Source organism: Poecilia reticulata, chromosome 23 (genome assembly GCF_904066995.2).
Source record: "Poecilia reticulata chromosome 23, P_reticulata-male-v2, whole genome shotgun sequence".
In the NCBI taxonomy this organism is placed as follows: domain Eukaryota; kingdom Metazoa; phylum Chordata; class Actinopteri; order Cyprinodontiformes; family Poeciliidae; genus Poecilia; species Poecilia reticulata.
Window position 1 is genome coordinate 5048960 of NC_088852.1, and position 18817 is coordinate 5067776.

Below are 18817 nucleotides of genomic sequence, written 5' to 3' on the forward strand. Positions count from 1 at the left end.
AATTTTTTTCTTTCTCTTCATAATTTTGCACTATTCTGAGTCGATCTAACGCCTAAATGTTTGGCGTTAACGTCACAAAGAGTGAAAGTTCAGAAAATAGTTTCGCCAGGCAGCATATGTGCATGAATAACACAAAGAGGTCAAGTAGAGTTTATTCATTTCCTTCTTCAAGTGACAAACTGCAATAGCCGACACGTCCTGAACATTATGTCCTATTATTTTAATCTATTAGAATAATAAACCTTCTGGTGTCCATCCAGAGACAAACAGGCTGCAGACTGGAGTTTATAACCCAGCATGGCAGACGGGGACACGCACAGGTCGTCTGTCGCTCAGAGGGAGAACTCCAGTCATTACCAGAAAAAGTAATCTCGTTACAACCAGCAGCCAACGGGATTCACAACCAAACCGAGGCGCACTGCTATTGGGTGCAGCGGATGGGTTGGACTCCGTCACCCCGCTGACTGCTACACTAATCGCGGGAACGCGACGCGGCCAGTCGCTCCTCTGCCTCCGCTGCGCGCTGGTTATGGATCAGGACGCAGCGCGCCTCCCTGCTGTCTGCGGCGCGTAGAAAGGTGCCCAAATGAACCGCCGCCCTCCCGGCTCCTCTGGAGTGCAATGGCTTAACAGGAGAGACATGAGTGTCCGAGCGGACGACAGCATCACCCTGTGCCAGAGGGCTCTGCAGATCGTTACGGAACTTTGCCTTGCGGGACACGTGGACCGAGAGAAATGCGCGGACATTTTTCCCTTGGAGAGCAGCATACAAGGTAAAGGACACGCAGGTAAATTTTTTTTTTTTTTTTAAGTTTTTTCCTTTCATCTACTTTTAGCCATTTTTGGAGTAAAGAAAGTGAGCGCAGCAGAAAGACGAAAGAAAAGCACTTTGTGTTTAGTTCGCCATGTTCTGAAACTGCGCCTACCTGTTACGCCACACTGATCAGTCTGCAACAGGTGCATCAGAAAGAGCTGCAACAATCCTCTCTTTCTCTTCACTTCATCTCCCTTCTCAGTCTTTCAAATTATTATTTTAGGGATATGAAGTGTGGATGGGGAGGAAAATGTGGAGGTAAAAAAAGTACCACTAGTTTAAATATTTCATGTAAATACAAATACGACAAAATATTAATTTAGAGCTCTAATGACATTAAAATATATAACGCTTTTTCTGTATTTGGGTATTTTGTGGTCTGGAGCTGCGGCTCATTAGGGGGCGGAGCCAACAGTACACAACTCAGTAGATAAGAATATTCCCCAAAAGTGAACATATTTGAATTATTATACACCGTATAGATCAATTATGTTTGCTGCCTTATAGAAAATGAATAAAAACGCTTCAAACTGTCCAGAAAATTTAGCATTTACTGAAACTTTGTTTTGATGCACAACTGAACATCTTTAGAGCAGATCAGATTTTTAAAAATGAGATATATATGTTGGGCCAGTTGATTTAACGCCACTACAGACCATAAATGCACAAAATTACAAGAATATTTTTGTAAAACAACTTCCTCTTCCAATGAACAGCTTGCTTCTGTTAAAAATAATTATTTAAAAGTAGCGCAACACATTGATATGAGTTTAACTTAAAGTGATAAAAGATTAATTAAAAAAATCATTAATTTCTTAAGTAGGTGCATATTTTCCAAACTGGCTTCACAATATTCTCAATGCTGTTGGTGTTCCTGTTGTTTGAGTTTCTTATTAACTAAATTTTTTCCTTCCACTAAATTTCTACGAATGTGCTGGAAAGGAGTTAATTTCAGTTGTAATTTGTGGCATACTCTCTTTATGGAGGATGTTCTTGATGATCTGCTGGACAAAATGTGATCTTTGTAATGTGATAATACCAGAACATTTTGACATTTAAGATTCAAAGCTGGAATTGTGATCTGCAAAATCAACAGTTGGGTAAAAATATAATCACTGTTTACATGCAGTGATTCTTTATTTTTTTAATTTCTGGCCATCAGATTAAATTTTCAGGTGTATTGTGAGTATTTTTGACATTGTGACACTGTAGACACTCAAAGCTGTTTACCAAACAGATGCAGATGCTGCCAGCTCTTTCTTACTCTTCTCTTTCTACCCTGTCTGTCATGTCTTTCCTGTGTCTCCCGTCTTCTTCTGTGGTTTAATAAATGCAGACATCTCTATCAGCCTCCTTGCTGTGGTCGTGGGTTTCTGTGGCCTCGCCTTGCTGGTAGTCTCTCTCTTTGTCTTTTGGAAGCTGTGCTGGCCCATTTGGAGGAGCAAGACTCTGTCGACCCACGCCGAAAATGGCCTCCACGTGGGTTTCCCCGAGGCGCCTCCTCCCAGTGCCACCCCGGTCATCGAGTGCAAAGTGGCAGAGGTGGAGAAGAAACACCCTCCGGAGGTGAAAGTGAACGGACGGAGCAACGTGAAGTACCTTGAAGGAGCCATGAAGATCAGTCAGACATCGCCAGACATCCCTGCAGAGGTGCAAACAGCCCTGAGGGAGAAGATCAGCAAACAGCCGACGAAGATCCAGAGGCAGACGACTGAGCCGACATCCTCCTCCAGGTACCAGACGCAGCCCTGCATCCGCCAAACACTCACATATCCGCCAAGGCGGGAAAACTACTCAATTTTCTACCATGTCACTCCTATGGTTTAAAATTATTTTAATGAAACGTCGAAGACAGGGCTGCAGTGAGGTTTTAATGATGCAGCACTGCCCCTCCCCCACCTGCTGCTGCTGCAACTAAACTAAAAAGAAGCCGTTTTTCTCATAGGACAATAATTTTTTTTAACATTCTGCTAGATTATAACTACAAACCTTAAGTGATTTTCTGAAACTTTTTGCAGCAGATCATCATGACGTTTCCTTCATATTTCAATGCAGTTGAAGCTACAAGCCTTTAGTGGCTTGTCGTCATAACATTTATGCATCTAGACACTCAAAGTTGTTTTTAATCCTTTTTACCAAATATGAACAACTCCGTGAAGTTGGGTTGAGACAATCTAAACATCAGTTTTTAAGATTCTCAGTTGAATTTAGGTCCAACATTAATATTGTTTGATCCAAGCTACTCCAATTCAACTCTGCATGTAGGAAAAGAAAGCACCCTCACAGCATGATGCTGCCACCACCATGGTGCAAATGTGGATAGGAGGTTTAGGCATGTTAATTTTCTGCCACACATTTCATCTTGCGTGCTCCTTGTTTAGTAATGTTCTAGGAAAGCAGAACTTTTACTTTGTAAGACATAGAAATAGGGGTGCACCGATTTCAGTTTTCTGGCCAATTGCTGATTACCGATCTTTTAAAAAACCTAACTTACTGACTCTGATTTTGGCTGATACCATTTTTTTGTCTGAAATGTTGCTCAATATATCTTGAAAGTTGCTGAACTGGCAACAGTGGGGTGACTTTTGTGAACTGTAAATGTGCAGACATGACCTGGTAGGCCAGTTTGTCAGTCAAACTTTTCGCACGAGAGAAAAGAAAATCACAGTGGTTGATATTTAGACTTTTTCTGAGGTTGATAACATCGGTGGACAAGATCGGCCGATCGTTGATCTCCGAAATTCAGGAAATCGGCAGGTCATTGCCAAATACATGTTAAAAAAATTAAAAGCTTAGTTTTAGAATTGAAATTTGGAAGAATCGCAATGTCTGGGCAAAAGTTAGACAAAATAAAAGCATATCACAGTTTGCATATCAATAATATGCCATGCAGTTATAATTGAAAGTAGATTTTGTGGCAAAGTTTACTTTCAGGTGTTTGCAATAAACAGAATACACAAGAACAGTTCAAACATTCAAAACTAAAACTCAATCCAAGTTCAGCTGTTAAACCTACTTTCAGTGATTTCTGCTGTCTCAAAATTTAAATTCTTGAAAACCCTTGAAACAGGAAGACAGTCGCATACATCAAAGTCAACCAAGGTTGAGCTGCCTGACTTGTACTGCATTGAAAATCTGGTGAAACTGGAAAAAATCTCAATGCAGCACTCAAACCCAAGAATATTAGAAAACATGAAACTTTGGGTAAGATTCCTCAGAAAAGCTGCTAGAAGTTGGTTGTCTGGTCATGAATTATGTTTGCAGCTTTGCTAAGTACTAAACATGCTTGTCATGAAGCTGTATTAAATTGTTATTGATTTGTTTTGTTGCAAATTTCTGCAGGTTTGCCTGTTGTGTTGGGACGACTAATTGTAGGTGCAATTTAGAAGAAAGGAGGTCCTGTTATCTGTTTTTGTAAACATCTCATACCCGCCTCTGTCTGCTTCGGTTTGCATTATCCTCCCCAAGAAATATTAAAAACTGCTCCCTCGGTGCAGAGGGCGGCTCATGACAGTGTCCTCGAGGTAGTTTGCCACGCGTCGTGCAAATCATCGCTGACTGCCTGGTGACCTTGGGCAGGCATAGCAAACTGAAACAATACAGAGAAAGTGACGCTCCATAGCATATCTGACATCCAGTTGGAACCCTATAATCACTTGTGCGTGAGAGTCGAGCTGCTATGGCAACGTCGGGAAGAAACCCCAGTCATTAAACAATCAGCTCTCGCTTCTCTTTGTTCCCCAGCTCTGTGTTTAAACTAGAACGTCCATAATTAGCAGAGCTGCGGGGCCGGAGCTGTCACGGTGGAAGGGCAGGTTCCTGGTGACACGCAGCGGGCAGCTGCGATCGGCTTCTCACACGGAGCCGCTATCGACACTTGCTTTTGCTCGTCATTAAGCTCATTAATTCAATTATTTTGCTGCCAAGGTCTTCATGAATCGCACACCCACCGGTCAAGCTGAGAGGCCGAGCCGGAGATTACGACGCCCACTTTCACAGGCCTTCCTCCCACTTTTCTGACAGCCACGCCACTCTCTAAGAAATGCCTCCGATCGCTCAGCTTGGGGATGTTATGACACCAAAAAACAGTCTTGACGTTTTGCTTTTTTTTAATTTTTTTTATTAGGAGCTATTGATTTGTTGGAAAAAATAGCAGCAGCTCATGTTTTAAGAGGGCTTTGGCTTCCAGCATGTCACATTTTAATGAAACATAGTTTGAATCTAGTATTGATTAATACTGGGAAATGTTAAATGAGTAAACACAGATCACATGGTGAGATGTAATTTTAGATGAGGGGGGGATGTGTTTTATTTTTTATTTTTCATGTTTCAACTGGAGATGCACCAATCTGGTCCCAATATTGAAATTCTAGACAATAACGACACAACCAGAGGTCAAATAAATTGTGACAAATAATTAGGTGCAAAGTAAGTAAAATTCATGGTGATAATTTTCTCTTTAGCCTCATATAAGCTGCACAGCCTCCCTGTGTTGTTTACTGTGCTTTAGTGTTGCATTTAATCTTCCGCTGTGCTTCCCATGCAGTACAATTTGTGCCACTGCTGTGATTGTCTTACTGTCGGAAAGCAGAAGGGCCAGTTGCTAGGTGACAAGATTGGAGACTCAAACAGAGTTTTGTCTGAGGATATCTCACCAAAATCTGAACAAGGAACATAATTGGTAAATGAGTCTAAATGTGAATGCATAGGATGCAATTGCTTTTTCCGTACAACAAAAGGAAAACAAATCTAGTTTGTTTCTTAAAATTTAATAGATATTTTTTCCAACAATTTGAATACGGTTTTCAGTGAGTCTTTTTGCTTCAAATGGCATGAAAGTACTTTATTTAAATGATGATTTAAATGGGTGACAAAAAACATCCAATCCATTCTTTCCTTACCTGAAGGTATAATTGCCTTCCTTGTTCAATCATGAATGTGATTAAACACATTTTTGTTGCTAAAACGCTACAACTATCTCAAAACATAATTCGTCTTGACCCAATCTATAGCCCACCAAAGCTGCTCTTGTGTTCTTTTCTTTCTTGCCATGTATTCTTGCATCTTAAAAACATGTTATGTAGATGTAAACATGGTCAAATGAACCAAAACCACTTCTGAATAATGTTCGCACTGTTATCAGTTGTGTTCATTTCACTTTTTTCACTTCCAAGTGTCTTTTGATACTGATCAGATGCAGAAAACAGTGAAGAATTAACTTAAAACTTTTGTTTTTTAAAACAGACTGAATTATAAATGTATTTTATAACTCTGCACCAGTACAGCTCATTTAAATACAACAACAGCTCCATAAGCAGCCTTGGAAAAACAACCTTAATTTGTTCAGTCAGTGCAATTAGCAGAATAGCAGCCAATGTAAAACAAATAATCAGGAAACTGGAACTGACAATGACTACCTTGGTCAAAAGTAAAAATAAACTGCAACACACATTCTTTCAAAATGGTTCAGAAAAAACAATCAGGCATTCTAAATATAATGTAAAATAATAAATAAATCACTCAAAGCATAGAATTAGACTGAATAGATCTGCTGTTACGGATCAGGTACATTATCACTGATACCAGATGTAGAATTTTTCTAAATATTGGCACTGATACAGCAACTGGATATATTGCTTTTCCTTGACATCTCAATGTTGTTTAACTCATTTGGTTTTCAAATTAAGCAATCAAATGAACATTAAGGGATGAAATTTCATTACTGTAATGTCTTGATGAAAAGTAGTAGATCTTCAGTGCTTGTGAAATGCCAAGCCTAAAGTTTTTTAGGTTTAAAGACAAATATTAAGTTTGAATAGATGTTTCCTTGAAAAACACCATTAGAAATCCTCTGTTGGTGTCTGCAGGTGAGATACTAATCACTCATAACTGCTTCAATAAAACATGAGCTGTCATATCAGATGTTAAAATGTTCTCCAACTGTGTCCACAGGCACAATTCGTTCCGGCGCCACCTCCCTCGCCAAATGAATGTCAGCAGCGTAGACTTCAGCATGGACAAAGTGCCTCTCCGCCAGTCGTCTACGGTCAGCATCGGAAGAATAAAACCAGAACTGTACAAGCAGAAGTCTGTGGACTCTGAGGATGAGGCCAAAGGTCACGTCGAAATCTGTGGGAAGCTCAGTTTCTCGCTGCTTTACGACTACGAGGAGCAGGCCTTGGTGGTGAGGATCCTCAAGGCCTTGGACCTTCCGGCCAAAGACTTCACAGGCACCTCCGACCCGTACGTGAAGATCTACCTGCTGCCAGAGAGGAAGAAGAAGTTCCAGACGCGAGTTCACCGCAAGACTCTGAACCCCACGTTCGACGAGACCTTCCGGTTCCCCGTGGCGTACGACGAGCTTTGCAACCGCAAGCTGCACTTCAGCGTCTACGACTTTGACCGTTTCACAAGCCACGACATGATTGGCGAGGTCGTGGTGGACAACCTTTTTGAACTGTCTGATCTGTCGAGGGAGGCAGTGGTATGGAAGGATATCCACGCAGCAACCACAGTGAGTAGCAGCTTAAAATAAGATCTCACCAAATCCTCAGATTACTGATACTACGAGTATCACTGCAGCCAATGAGGGTAAACATTCTGTTAATAGGGTATTTATGCTGTTTTTAGAAAGCTCTCATCAGTAAACATCGCACCAATTGACTTTTGAGAGCCTGAAATCCTTTGCCCTGCTTGACATAAGAAGCAGGTGGAACGCATTACATAATTCAAACGCTTTGGGAAATGCATTTAATCAGCCAGACACCCACACACATTTTCCAGAAACTGCTGGGTATTCTGCACACATAAATAAAACCAGCGAGTAAAAATATCCAGCAGCAGATACAGTGGATTTTTAACAACAAAATAAACTGAAAATCCTGGCTGCTTAAGCAGACTTCACAGCTACAAACTACTCCTGATAGACGGAGTAATTATCTCTTTAACACCAACATTTATCACACTTTGCCCCTTCTTTAATAATGAAAGCATTTACTGCGATAAACGCTGGGTTTGTGTTTATAATGCATACTAATTTTGAAGCAACTGAGAACCTCAGATTTAGTTTCGCACAGAATGAACCTAATGAACAAACAGATTAGAGATTTTCTGAAGAAGTAAACAGCTATAAAAACCTTTTATGGTGTTTGCTGCTACATTTTTATGAAGATTTCTGCCGTTTGCTCCCTGGAGTTACAGGAAATGTTGGCACACAGAAGTGATCCTGATTACAAGTTGGCTACCAAAACTGGTTTGTGTGTCTATCCTCTGTGATAAAACACCAGAGGCTATTAAGATGTTTGCAATATCAACTTTAAAAGTGCATGAGTTTGTGGAAAACTGGTTTATTTCCATTTGAATGGAGATTAAATTCATTGTAAGGTAAATGCATTGTTGAAATTTGCAAGTCCAAATGGTTTTGTTGGTCACTGGCATGAAAATTAGGCCCAAGATTATGATAAAATGTTAAATGGGGTTAAGATCATCACTCTTTACTCCTAAATCCACAATCTAACCTTTAACCTTGAGATACTGTTGCAATTTTCTTACAATATCCTGCAAGAATTCCCAAAAAGAGGCAATATGGTATAGAATCTCATCTTGATATCACGTTAAGATCAAGTATCAAAGTATGTTTTTTGTATGTGCAGCCCACATTTTTAACTCACTTTTTACTACTTCGGAAGGGAAATAAAAAGACTTTCCAATGTACATGATTTATTGCCAAGAAGCATTATTACATACAGAAAATATCCACTAAATTCAAAATTTCATTTGTGATAAGATTGTATAAAAATTAAACCAATTAGCATCAAAATATTTATATTCTTAAAATTCCTCAATTTACAAAATGAAATGTTTTCTTCGAATGTTGCTTCTCTGGTTTTGTTATAACACCTGGTTTGTTTCAGACAAAATAGGATTCAGATTACATGATATAAATGTTTCTCAGACAGTCTGTGAGAAAACTGCTGTGACCTTGCAGATGCTTTGGCATCTCATAGCTTCTGATAAGAAAACCATTACCCAGCTGCTTCAGACACTTTTTCTTATCTAATCCCCGAGCCAAACATCGAGGCTGAAGCAGCCATTCCCCAGATTTATTTTTTATACTGAATAGTAAAAATAAAAAAACAAAATTAGATTGTATCAGGGGTTTCACTCCTCTGCAGACTGTCCTGTTGTCTGAGCACAGAGTCGAGGCAAGAACGTTGTAGGCTTGTAATGGGACAAGAAATCACAGCTTGGTTTTATTATAATTTGGAATGCTGTGTAAAAGTATTTGCCTTCTTAAACAGTACTTCTTTTGTTGTTTGTTTGCTACATTTAAAAGTTTTGTGTCATGAAAAATGGAAATTTTAAGTATCAGCATCCAAATGATGATATAATTTGGTAGCCAACATATCACACTGTCAAAGTGCAACTGCACAAGATTAGTTATCATGAAGATATTGACGGAAAAAATATTTTAAAACTTCATTGCTGGACAAGAAAGGCAAAGTTAGCTGTTTAACTTCACAATAATTCCTGGTCTGATGACTATGAATGCAAAGTTTCCCCAGAAAACCTGTTAAGCCCGGTGCTAGGGCAGTCATTCATCCAGCGGCCCGTCGTGTTTTTGAGTTAAAAAATGTTTAAAGTTGATAGGAAATTTGAAAATATCACTTGATAATTATGTGTTATTGGAAGATTAACACCTGAACACCAACTATAGTCTTAAAAATTTCAAACATTTTAAAAAGACTTAAATAAATAAACAATGCTCAGCCTGGTGTGGCTGCAAGTAAAGCCTGGTGGCCCGCCAGGCTTATAAAACACTGGGAGAAACCCTGGAATGTGTCTGAAAAATGCAAAATTAATTTAACCCAAAGAAATGAAGCAACAGTTATCATAGGCCACGTTCACACTGCAGCCTGAAGTGACACAATTCCGATTTATTTATTTTTTTGGCACTTCCAAATATATGCTGCCTGTATCTGATCTCCAGTGTGAACCGCAAACGACCTGAAAGTGTCCCGCATGCGCAGTAGAGGGCGCAATTACGTCACAGATGAAGAGTGTGCTCAGTGTTTTGCCAACCGCCATAAAAAAGAAGAAGAAGAAGAAATGCTCTGTGTTTGGGAAAGTAAACATGGATGGTAACGGTGGAGCTTAGCTTATGATTTTCAAGTTGTAGTCCGACCAGAACCAGAACATTAACAGCTTAATCCTCATTATGGTCCGCCATGGTTGTTTTTCTTCCCGCTTGCGCGCATCATGACGCAGAATAGTGTCGTTTGCCGAGGATCAATGACGCCCAGGTCGAATGAACACGACCTGGAAGTTCAGATTCTGGTCACATTTGAAAAGATCGGATATTTATCAGATATCCAAGTGGCCTGGGGCGCATTAAAAATCCGACCTGGGTTGTTCAGACTGTCATTAAAAAATCAGATACGGGTCGCATTAAGGCAAAAATAAAAATCGGAATTGGGTCACTTCAGGTGTGAATGCAGCCAAAGGTTCTGCATTGCTTTAGAACTTACGGGTGTTTTTAATATACAGAATGAGGTCTGCTCATTCAAAGCACGCAAAAAAAATGTATGTTCTCTCCTTTCCGTCGCTTTAGGAGAGTATCGACTTGGGCGAGATCATGTACTCGCTGTGCTACCTGCCCACAGCGGGGAGAATGACCCTAACAGTCATCAAATGCAGAAACCTCAAAGCCATGGACATCACAGGCTCTTCAGGTAACCCGAAAGCAGATAAAGCTCACATCAAAGCAAACCGAGGCTTAAATTAACTGAAACGCCACAGCCTATAGCGGGAAAAAGCGGAGGAGACACGAGATAAAATTATTGTTTCAACTTCCTGAGAGAGAATATATTTTCCTAGCTGTTCTCCTTTTTGGTTTCAGTCAAATTCAGCACATTAAAAACACTAAATTTGTCTAAGGCAGATCCGTATGTGAAGGTTTACCTGGTGTGTAACGGACGGAGACTGAAGAAGAGGAAAACGACAACCAAGAAAAGCACACTCAACCCTGTTTACAACGAGGCCATCATCTTCGACATTCCCCCCGAGAACGTGGAGCAAGTCAGCCTCTCCATCATGGTCATGGATTACGATCGGTAAGTTATCGAGCCAAACCTTCTGGTTGTATAAAGAGATCAACCAGTTTCACTTATAGTGATCAGGATGAATGCAGCATATTTAAGGAGAAAATGGATTAACTTCACGAATCAACCAAAGCAGCTCCAGGGATGCGTTAAAAGGTCTTAAATTCATTATTTATGGTTTTTTTGCATCATTAATTAAATCAGACTTCTTTCCGCATGCACAGAAGAGGAACGTAAACGTCTCATAACTGCGCGCCGTTTAGTGAAGGAATAATTGACGCTGCCATTTGTAGATCAGTTTTAAAGTTCAAGATCAAGGAAGTCAAAAAAAAGAGAGACCAAAACTAAATATCAATGGGTTTTTGTGGAGCAATTTTTGTAGAGGAGTCTGTTTGAATGTGTAGTCAAAACAATTAGTCTTGGGATTGTGATGACAGACGATTACATGTCAGACAGCTGATCCAAAACGCTGCTGCTGGCGTTCTGATTAAAACCAGGAAGATAATGAGATGGAGCTCTTTATCTCAGCCCTACACTGGCTCACTGTAGCTCAGAGAATAGATTTTAAAATACTGCTGACAGTCTATAAATCACTGCACAGCTTGGCATTACAATACATTAAAGATCTGCTGCTGTTGAATCGACTTTGACTTTGTATTTTTAAGATGTAAAGCACTTGAAAATGCCTCGTTGCAGAAAGGTGCTATTCTAATAAAATCTGTTGTCTCACATTAATGACGGATAAAATTGGCCTTTCTGACTGCTGATGCTTGGATACATATCCACCACATATGGAAGTGGCACATATCTGATTTTCTTGAAGTGTGAAGTGAGCCGTTCAAACTGCAATGAAAAAGATGAATATGGGTCACATATGAGCAAAAAATAAAAGTATTTTATCGGCATTCAATGTGTAAACGTAGCAGCGACTTTTAGCCTTCATGCACTGGTGCCTACTCTTCCTCTTTTATATCTTATAATAGGATATAAAATTAAAATGTTTATGTTGCGTATTCACCCCTTCTGCTCTCTGCATATGACTAGTTCAGCTCTACTTTTTCAGTCTTAAATTTAAAAAAATCACAACTTCTCTTTGCCAATTAGGCCCAGAAAAATCACTGCTTTATGAGTTCAGGTGCATGTTAATGTAAGTGCTTTACTCATAACAGGGTTGGACACAATGAGGTGATTGGTGTGTGCCGAGCCGGCCCAGATGCTGTGGGCCTTGGACGAGATCACTGGAACGAAATGCTGGCTTACCCGCGAAAGCCCATCACACACTGGCACGCTCTGGGAGAGGTACACAAACACCCCTTCTTTTAATTCAGCTTGTTTTACTCCTGAGTGAAAGGAGCTGCGACTTACAGAAATTCACAAAGGTTCCTGAATGCAACATTTACCAGAATTTTCTCAAACTCTTTGAGTCAAACGGCTATAAATCAGCAAATGTTACAAATTGATGGATTTTGTCTTTTCAGACCAAAATATTAACTGAAGAACAACTGAATGCTAAAACTTACTTCCAGCTTTTTTTTATTAGTTTAATGGAAGTTTGAAATACCAAAAGCACAGCTGGAGTGTAATCAGCAGCTGCTTGTTGATGCATGGAGACATTTAAAGCTACTCTGAAAAATGTTTTTTGGCGTAAAATCTTACAAAAACAAAAAAATTACATGTAAGCAAAAGGTGCAGATGCTGAAAACAAGATTTCTTTAAAGTTTTTCTCATTTTACTTTAACTTTTGCATCTTTAACCCAATGAAAACAAAGTTTTCTTCTATAAGAGAGCTGCTTCACTGACGTTAGTGTAATTAATTTCTTGTTCTTCTTTTGTCACACCTACTCTCCACCTGATGAATAGGAAAATACAGGTGATTGCATATTTTCCAGTAGCAAAACTGTTTTACTCTTTAGTTAAAAAAAAAACTGTGATCAAAGGCAAAAAAACTGACCAAACAATTTTTTTGATCCTAAGAGATGTTTCAGAAAGTCACGACAAGATCAACATTTTACAACTTGTCTTTTAAGTTTTTGTCAATATTCAAGTTGTGTTTTTATTTTAAGTTGTTTGTAGCTGGAAGCACTAAATAATACAGCAATACTTTCCTAAACTCACATCTTAAACCTTAAACCCTCAACTCAAAAGTAACTGCTGAAAATATACTTATTTTTACAGATCTTATTGGTTATTTTCATGTCTTATTTAAAGGAGATTACAACATTCTGTCAGGGCTGCACAATATTGTAAAAATCTTAATAAATGTCTCTTAAGTTTTCATTAACTTTCATTAACTTGTAAATGATTGGAATGTTCACCGACTTCAGTCTACTTTTTCTAAACTTACAAGTTTATTTTGAAATATAGATGATATTTCCTCTGGTCTTATACTTTTACAAAATTTGCAAAACATGCACCTTATTCTTACTACTACTTTCTAAAATTATTTAAGATACTTAAGTGAAGTTGGTGTGGAGCTGAAAGTGAAATCTTAGAAATAATTGGACTTAAATTTACAAAGATCTTTCCAAAAACTTACAAGAAACTTTTCTGAAAAGTACAAAGAACTTTCTTGGTAAACTCTAATTTTCAAGTATATCATAATGCAACCAAAAGCTATTAATTTATATTAAATGTGAAGTAAATTATACCTGAATAAGTTATGACATTCATTCATTATGGCTTTGAGTCTGCGCAACATTGAATTACATATTTATTACATATAGTGTTATTATTTAAGCTAAACAGAGATTGGTTAACAGTTTTAAGACATTTATTCATGAGTTGAAGTGGCTGAAACAAGGGAAAATTGGGTCTTTTCTTAGTTTAATTAATACTCTACATTTTTCTAAATCATCAGAAACAGGAATAGTGTCATCTATATTTTTAACGGTGTTGTTAAAAGATAATTGACAGACTTTCTGAAGGTCCTTTAAAGTTGTTTTGGGGACTTAATCTACACAAAAATCTTCAGGTATCTTTCCATTATTAACATTATTTGGCTGAGGCTTTATTTGCCTATGATCACAGTGAGTCCGTCCTCAAAGCCACAGACATACCAGATAAGTTCCCAGAAGCAAACCCAACGCCTCGGTAACTTCGCTCTGTTATATTTTGCAGTGGCAGGGAAGAGCTGCAAGCTTTGAGAGTCAAGGTTCGTGTCCTTCGCCCAAACCTCTGCAGACTCCCTGACGATTCCAGGTAGAGTCAGAGCATCGCTGCCGTGGGAAACCAGAGATATTTACTGTTCTGCAGGGAACAGGGATGGAAAACTGATCATTTGTTCTGGGAATTATTCACTTGAATCCAACGTCTTTTAGTGAACCACGGAGACGGCTATGCACAACACTCACAGGCATTCAGTTCGACAGTCTATGGAGAGTTTTTACCATCCATCTACAGAGATTATATCAGTAATAATATTAATAACAAGCATCTCTTCAAGGAGTCCATGATAGTTCATGTGCAACTATTTAGTCCCTTTCAGTATTTCAGCTCTTTTAGCCTTTGCTATTTTAATTTGAAATGGCACAAAGTTAAAGGGCTACGCCACTCAGAGCCATGGAAACATTTAGTGAACAAACAAGTCACCATCCGATTTCTGCAGGTAGCTAAACATCTGCAAGGGCTGCGTAAAATTGAGAAAATTCATCCGTCACATTCAGAGAAACAGCTGCTGCTGCAGGAACGAGTAGCAAACAAATTACCAGAGCGATGGAGATCAATGAAATACAAGTTAGTTTGTCTGAAATTATTCTGTGCTGTTAGTTTCTGAAAGCCAAACTGAATCTAATAAAAAAGCTGAGTATTTATTTTTTTACTGACACAAAAGTATTTAATAAAACGTAATCTTTGTACTTCCTTTATAGTAAAGCTGAGGACTCCATTGATTTGGCTTCAGTTGGTCAGAAGTTTCCATTAATCTGGGGCTTTTACTGATCTGTTTGAATCGTTTTTTCCAAACTGGATGATTATAGAGCTGGAAGGAGTGAGAACATTTTCCACCCAACAGTTTGGACCCACTTTTACCTCTAAAACTGCTTTAGTTCCTAATTAATTTGATGAATAAAAGTGTCCATTTTGACATTACAGCTTTAAACAGCAGCTGCAAACTCACCCAGTGCATCAAGAATGTGGATCTTGAAAATATAAAATGGTGTCCTTTTGCATTTATTATGGGATTTGAAAAAACTCTGCTACAAGTTTCAACAATTTACCAATTCTTAGGACGGACATTTCCCAGTTCGTTTTATGGTCACAAAAAGACGGTTCAAATAAATCTTCAAAAATCTAAAAATTATCAACTTCTATCTGCAACTGTACATCAGTCAATCCCACATTAGCAGATTATCTCACATATTGAAGAATTGGGAGATTGAACAAAAACCTCTTTAATTAAATATTCTTCATAGTCATAAATTCAGGGAAGCATTCTGAATTCATCCATATCAAATTCATTTCTGAAATCTTCATGTTGGTAATAAAATATTCAGCCTAGCAATTAGAGAAAGGCTATGTACTGTTATCTTATTGCACATGCAGTATATGATGCTTTCCTTCTGCTTTATCCTCAGTATGAAAATGTCCTATTTTTCTTGTAGCATGCCTGTTGCCACTTTAAATAAAAAAAGCACCTACTGAAGGGAAAAGAGTGCAATGTTTAACTCTAAAAATCTTAAATTTTGTGTTTACAGTTGTGTAGATATGCACAGAATCCTGGGTGCACAACTCTGTTTCAACAAAAAGTTGGGACTGTGTAAATAAAAAGCAGAATGCAGAGATGTCAACATTAAATTATCGTAGATGGCATAATAATCACAACAAAATTTGGATTTATACTCATTAGAAAAATCACCAAATAAGTAATTCTGCAGATAAAGAATCACCAATATGGATCCACTGCAGTTCTCGGATGGATTATCATGGTTTCTATGCTAGAAAATAAGAAAAATATATTTATTATCACTATGTAACTGTATGCATATTGCAAAAATACTGCCTGATTGTAAATGTTGCCTAATTACTTAAGTAAAATGCATAAAATAATGAGTTTGATTAAAACTGCAAATATTGAACAGCTCCAAACGCAGAAAGACATTAATACATTTTAGCTTTTCATTTTCGTTTGCGTTCCCTCGCAATAAGCAAATGGTCTATTTTCTATTCAGTCACAAATGTCAATTTAAAATGTCAAATATACAAACATTTAAAGAGCCTCAGTGAAAATGTGTTTATGTTCTTAACTTTAATTGAAAATTTATTTATTCACTGCATGTTTGTGTAAGGTTGAGATGGAACTGCACATTAATTTATTAACCATTCAGACTACCAACACAAAAAAGACAACTAAAACTGTCAGATATTATATTATTACCCTGTGAAAACGATCTATTAACATACATGGAAAAACCTTAAGAAAACCTTGTATTATAGCAGAAAGTACGGTGGAAAGACTATTAGCATTCAATTACGTTATTGCGAAAGAACGCAAAAGAAAACAAAATCTTCCCTGTCCACTAAGGAGCTCCGTAGATTAAACAAAAAACTTCAACTTTCAAAATTAAAAAAAGAAAATTCCTTTTTGTGTTAAAACTGTTTTCTGCTTCTAATTACATCCCACACAGATCCCAACTGCGTTTTGGAAACAGGGTTGTTCTCGTCAGCAGCTACGTTTGTAAATACCAAGAAGTGAAACCTGGAAAGTTGTTGTGAATTTATGGAAAAACAAAGACATCAAAAATGTATTTCTATCGTTTGGTGACACTTTAAAAGTCTCAGACTCGTATTCAAGTGACATTTCTACATGTCCTGTAATAGTCGTGAACAAATGAGTGGAGCTGGGAAGCCCAGCGAAGCCAACTCTTATCAACTCGTTCTGTATGTAGGAGGCTAGAGCTTTGAGCTGTAATTGTTTAACTATTCGGTTCAATCTGTATTAAGCGAGAAATACCTGCTGCCAATGTCATGATGTGTACAGTTTGTGATAACTTTTGTAAAACATTTGAGATCTGATTTATTGTAATTGTTTCATATGTATTTTAAAAACAAATAAAAATGTCATGGTTTGTCTTTTAGGTGTTAACGGGGATTTTCTTTCGCTTTTTGGAAAAATTTTAAGGAGTTGTAGTCAGATAGGGAATGAAAATATTCTCCAAAAACTCAGATTTGAAAGCTTTTAATGATGAAACATGCCGACATTCCACAGTCTATTTCATGTTTGTGACATATTTAGTTTGACATATTTAGTTTTTCTAAGCGCCTCTTGTGCTATGCCACACTGACAGGGGGCAGTGTTGAGCCCCATTAGCAGAATGGCTAAAAGGTGTTGTTCTTCTACGATTTGAAAAGACCAACAACATGCAGTCGGAACAGAACCGACCCATGAAGACTCGTCTTTCCTAATCATCTCCATTGAAAATATTAAAAACTGTAAACAAAATTTGACCTTATAGGCATAAATAGAAGCTTTTAAAACAAATAAACATTTCAGGTAAGTTTTAAATGAGAATATAAAATTCTATTTTGGGTTTTATATATTTCTACATCTAACTCCGGAGGTTCCTCTGCCTCATCATGAATGTCGCCAGCACAAAGTTTGAACTTCGACCAGATGTAGAAACATTTGAGGAAATGGGAGCAGAGACTGTGTCATCTGTGTCATCCAACATCAGTGTCTGACCTCACAAATGGTGAAAAACTCATTCCTAAACCTTGTGGAAATCCTTCCACAAAAATAAATCTGTTAAAGTTTATTTTTCTATTTGTTTCTATTCTTCCCAAAATATCTGAGATGCTAGGTTAATCAACAGAAAATGTATTCAAATTTGAAAATAACTGCCATGATTTAAAGAAAAAAAGTATAACCCAATCTATAAATCAATTTAATTTTTGTTGTCATTTTAATATATACTTCCTTGTTTGCTTGCTTGCTTGTTTGGTTATTATTTTTATTGCTGTTACTTGATCTATTACCTGGTTAATTATTTTGTAGATCAATACCGCTTCCTGCTTTTTGTCAGTAATGTTTGTTGTATGCACACTAATTGGTGAGTTTAAAGAAAACCTCTCTGTTGAATGTGAGATGTTAATAGTTCATGTCTGTCGAGTCAAACGACCTAAGATTTTTATCAAATTCAAATTAGCATACAGAAATAAACTGCAACTATACAAATAAATTCACAGGTGGAGATCAGAAACATTTCTGCTCAGAGTAAAAAAACAAAAAACACATTTTACTGACTGTTATTCCTGAACTTTCATTAAATGTCAATGAAAAAACCTTTTGCTCTGCAGGTGAAATTATCTCCAACCAACAAGGTGAAAATCAAGCAGTCATTCAGTCTGAGTGATTACACTGTGTCACCTGGCTGGACTTTTAACACCTGCCTAACAGATGGGAAGAGGTCGAACACAGGCCGACTGCTGGCAGTTTAATTAACGCCCCCTTTGCACGTTTCTTTGATTGCTGTCTGTTGCAGCTCTGCATAAAATCTTGTCAACAAATCAATAACAACAATAAACAATAAACTTTTTCTGGAGAGGAAAGCCAGCTGTGTTGTCAGCAGATTGAAGTGCTTTTCACTAGAGAGAAAAATATGTTTTCTATTCTCCTTCCACAAAATTTGATTCAGAGTAAACATTTACTCTGCTCTTTGCAACATTTCTTCTATTATTCTTTATAGTGAACAAATTAATTTGGACTCTAATTTGCTACAAACCACAAATACTTTAAAATCTCTTATAATAACATTTCTAACTTAACATTTTAATACTTCATTGATCAAATAGATGTCAATAAGTATTAAAATACAAAATGCAGGAGCTAACGTCCACTGTCTTCCTTATTGCTTTTTCAATTCAGCCAATCAGCACCAAGGAAAATAAATGCTGCTCCCTGATTGGCTGC

The 18817-nt window shown here is 37.7% G+C and overlaps 1 protein-coding gene across 3 annotated transcripts; it reads left to right on the plus strand.

Moving 5' to 3' along the window:
- The first annotated feature begins 240 nt into the window (after positions 1-240).
- Positions 241-16980, plus strand: syt10 (synaptotagmin X). 3 transcript variants are annotated; one of them, XM_008400463.3, is made up of 8 exons: positions 241-788; positions 2151-2547; positions 6767-7328; positions 10425-10545; positions 10755-10926; positions 12084-12213; positions 14032-14112; positions 16536-16980. In XM_008400463.3, the coding sequence occupies exons 1-7, from the start codon at positions 587-589 to the stop codon at positions 14101-14103; spliced, it is 1656 nt and encodes a 551-aa protein (XP_008398685.2). In that variant the 5' UTR covers positions 241-586; the 3' UTR covers positions 14104-14112; positions 16536-16980. The 3 variants fall into 3 exon arrangements, with proteins under 3 accessions (XP_008398685.2, XP_008398684.2, XP_008398686.2); XM_008400462.3 differs by having other exon boundaries at positions 247-788; positions 14032-16980; XM_008400464.3 differs by having other exon boundaries at positions 248-773; positions 14032-16980.
- The last annotated feature ends 1837 nt before the right edge of the window (positions 16981-18817 follow it).

What these genes read in the sequence shown, in the direction of transcription:
- syt10 (XM_008400463.3), top strand. Translation starts at nt 587, where the DNA reads ATGAACCGCCGCCCTCCCGGCTCCTCTGGAGTGCAATGGCTTAACAGG. An exon ending in GAGCCGACATCCTCCTCCAG is followed by an intron (nt 2,548 to 6,766) that starts GTACCAGACGCA and finishes CTGTGTCCACAG; the next exon opens with GCACAATTCGTTCCGGCGCC. An exon ending in ATGGTCATGGATTACGATCG is followed by an intron (nt 10,927 to 12,083) that starts GTAAGTTATCGA and finishes TACTCATAACAG; the next exon opens with GGTTGGACACAATGAGGTGA.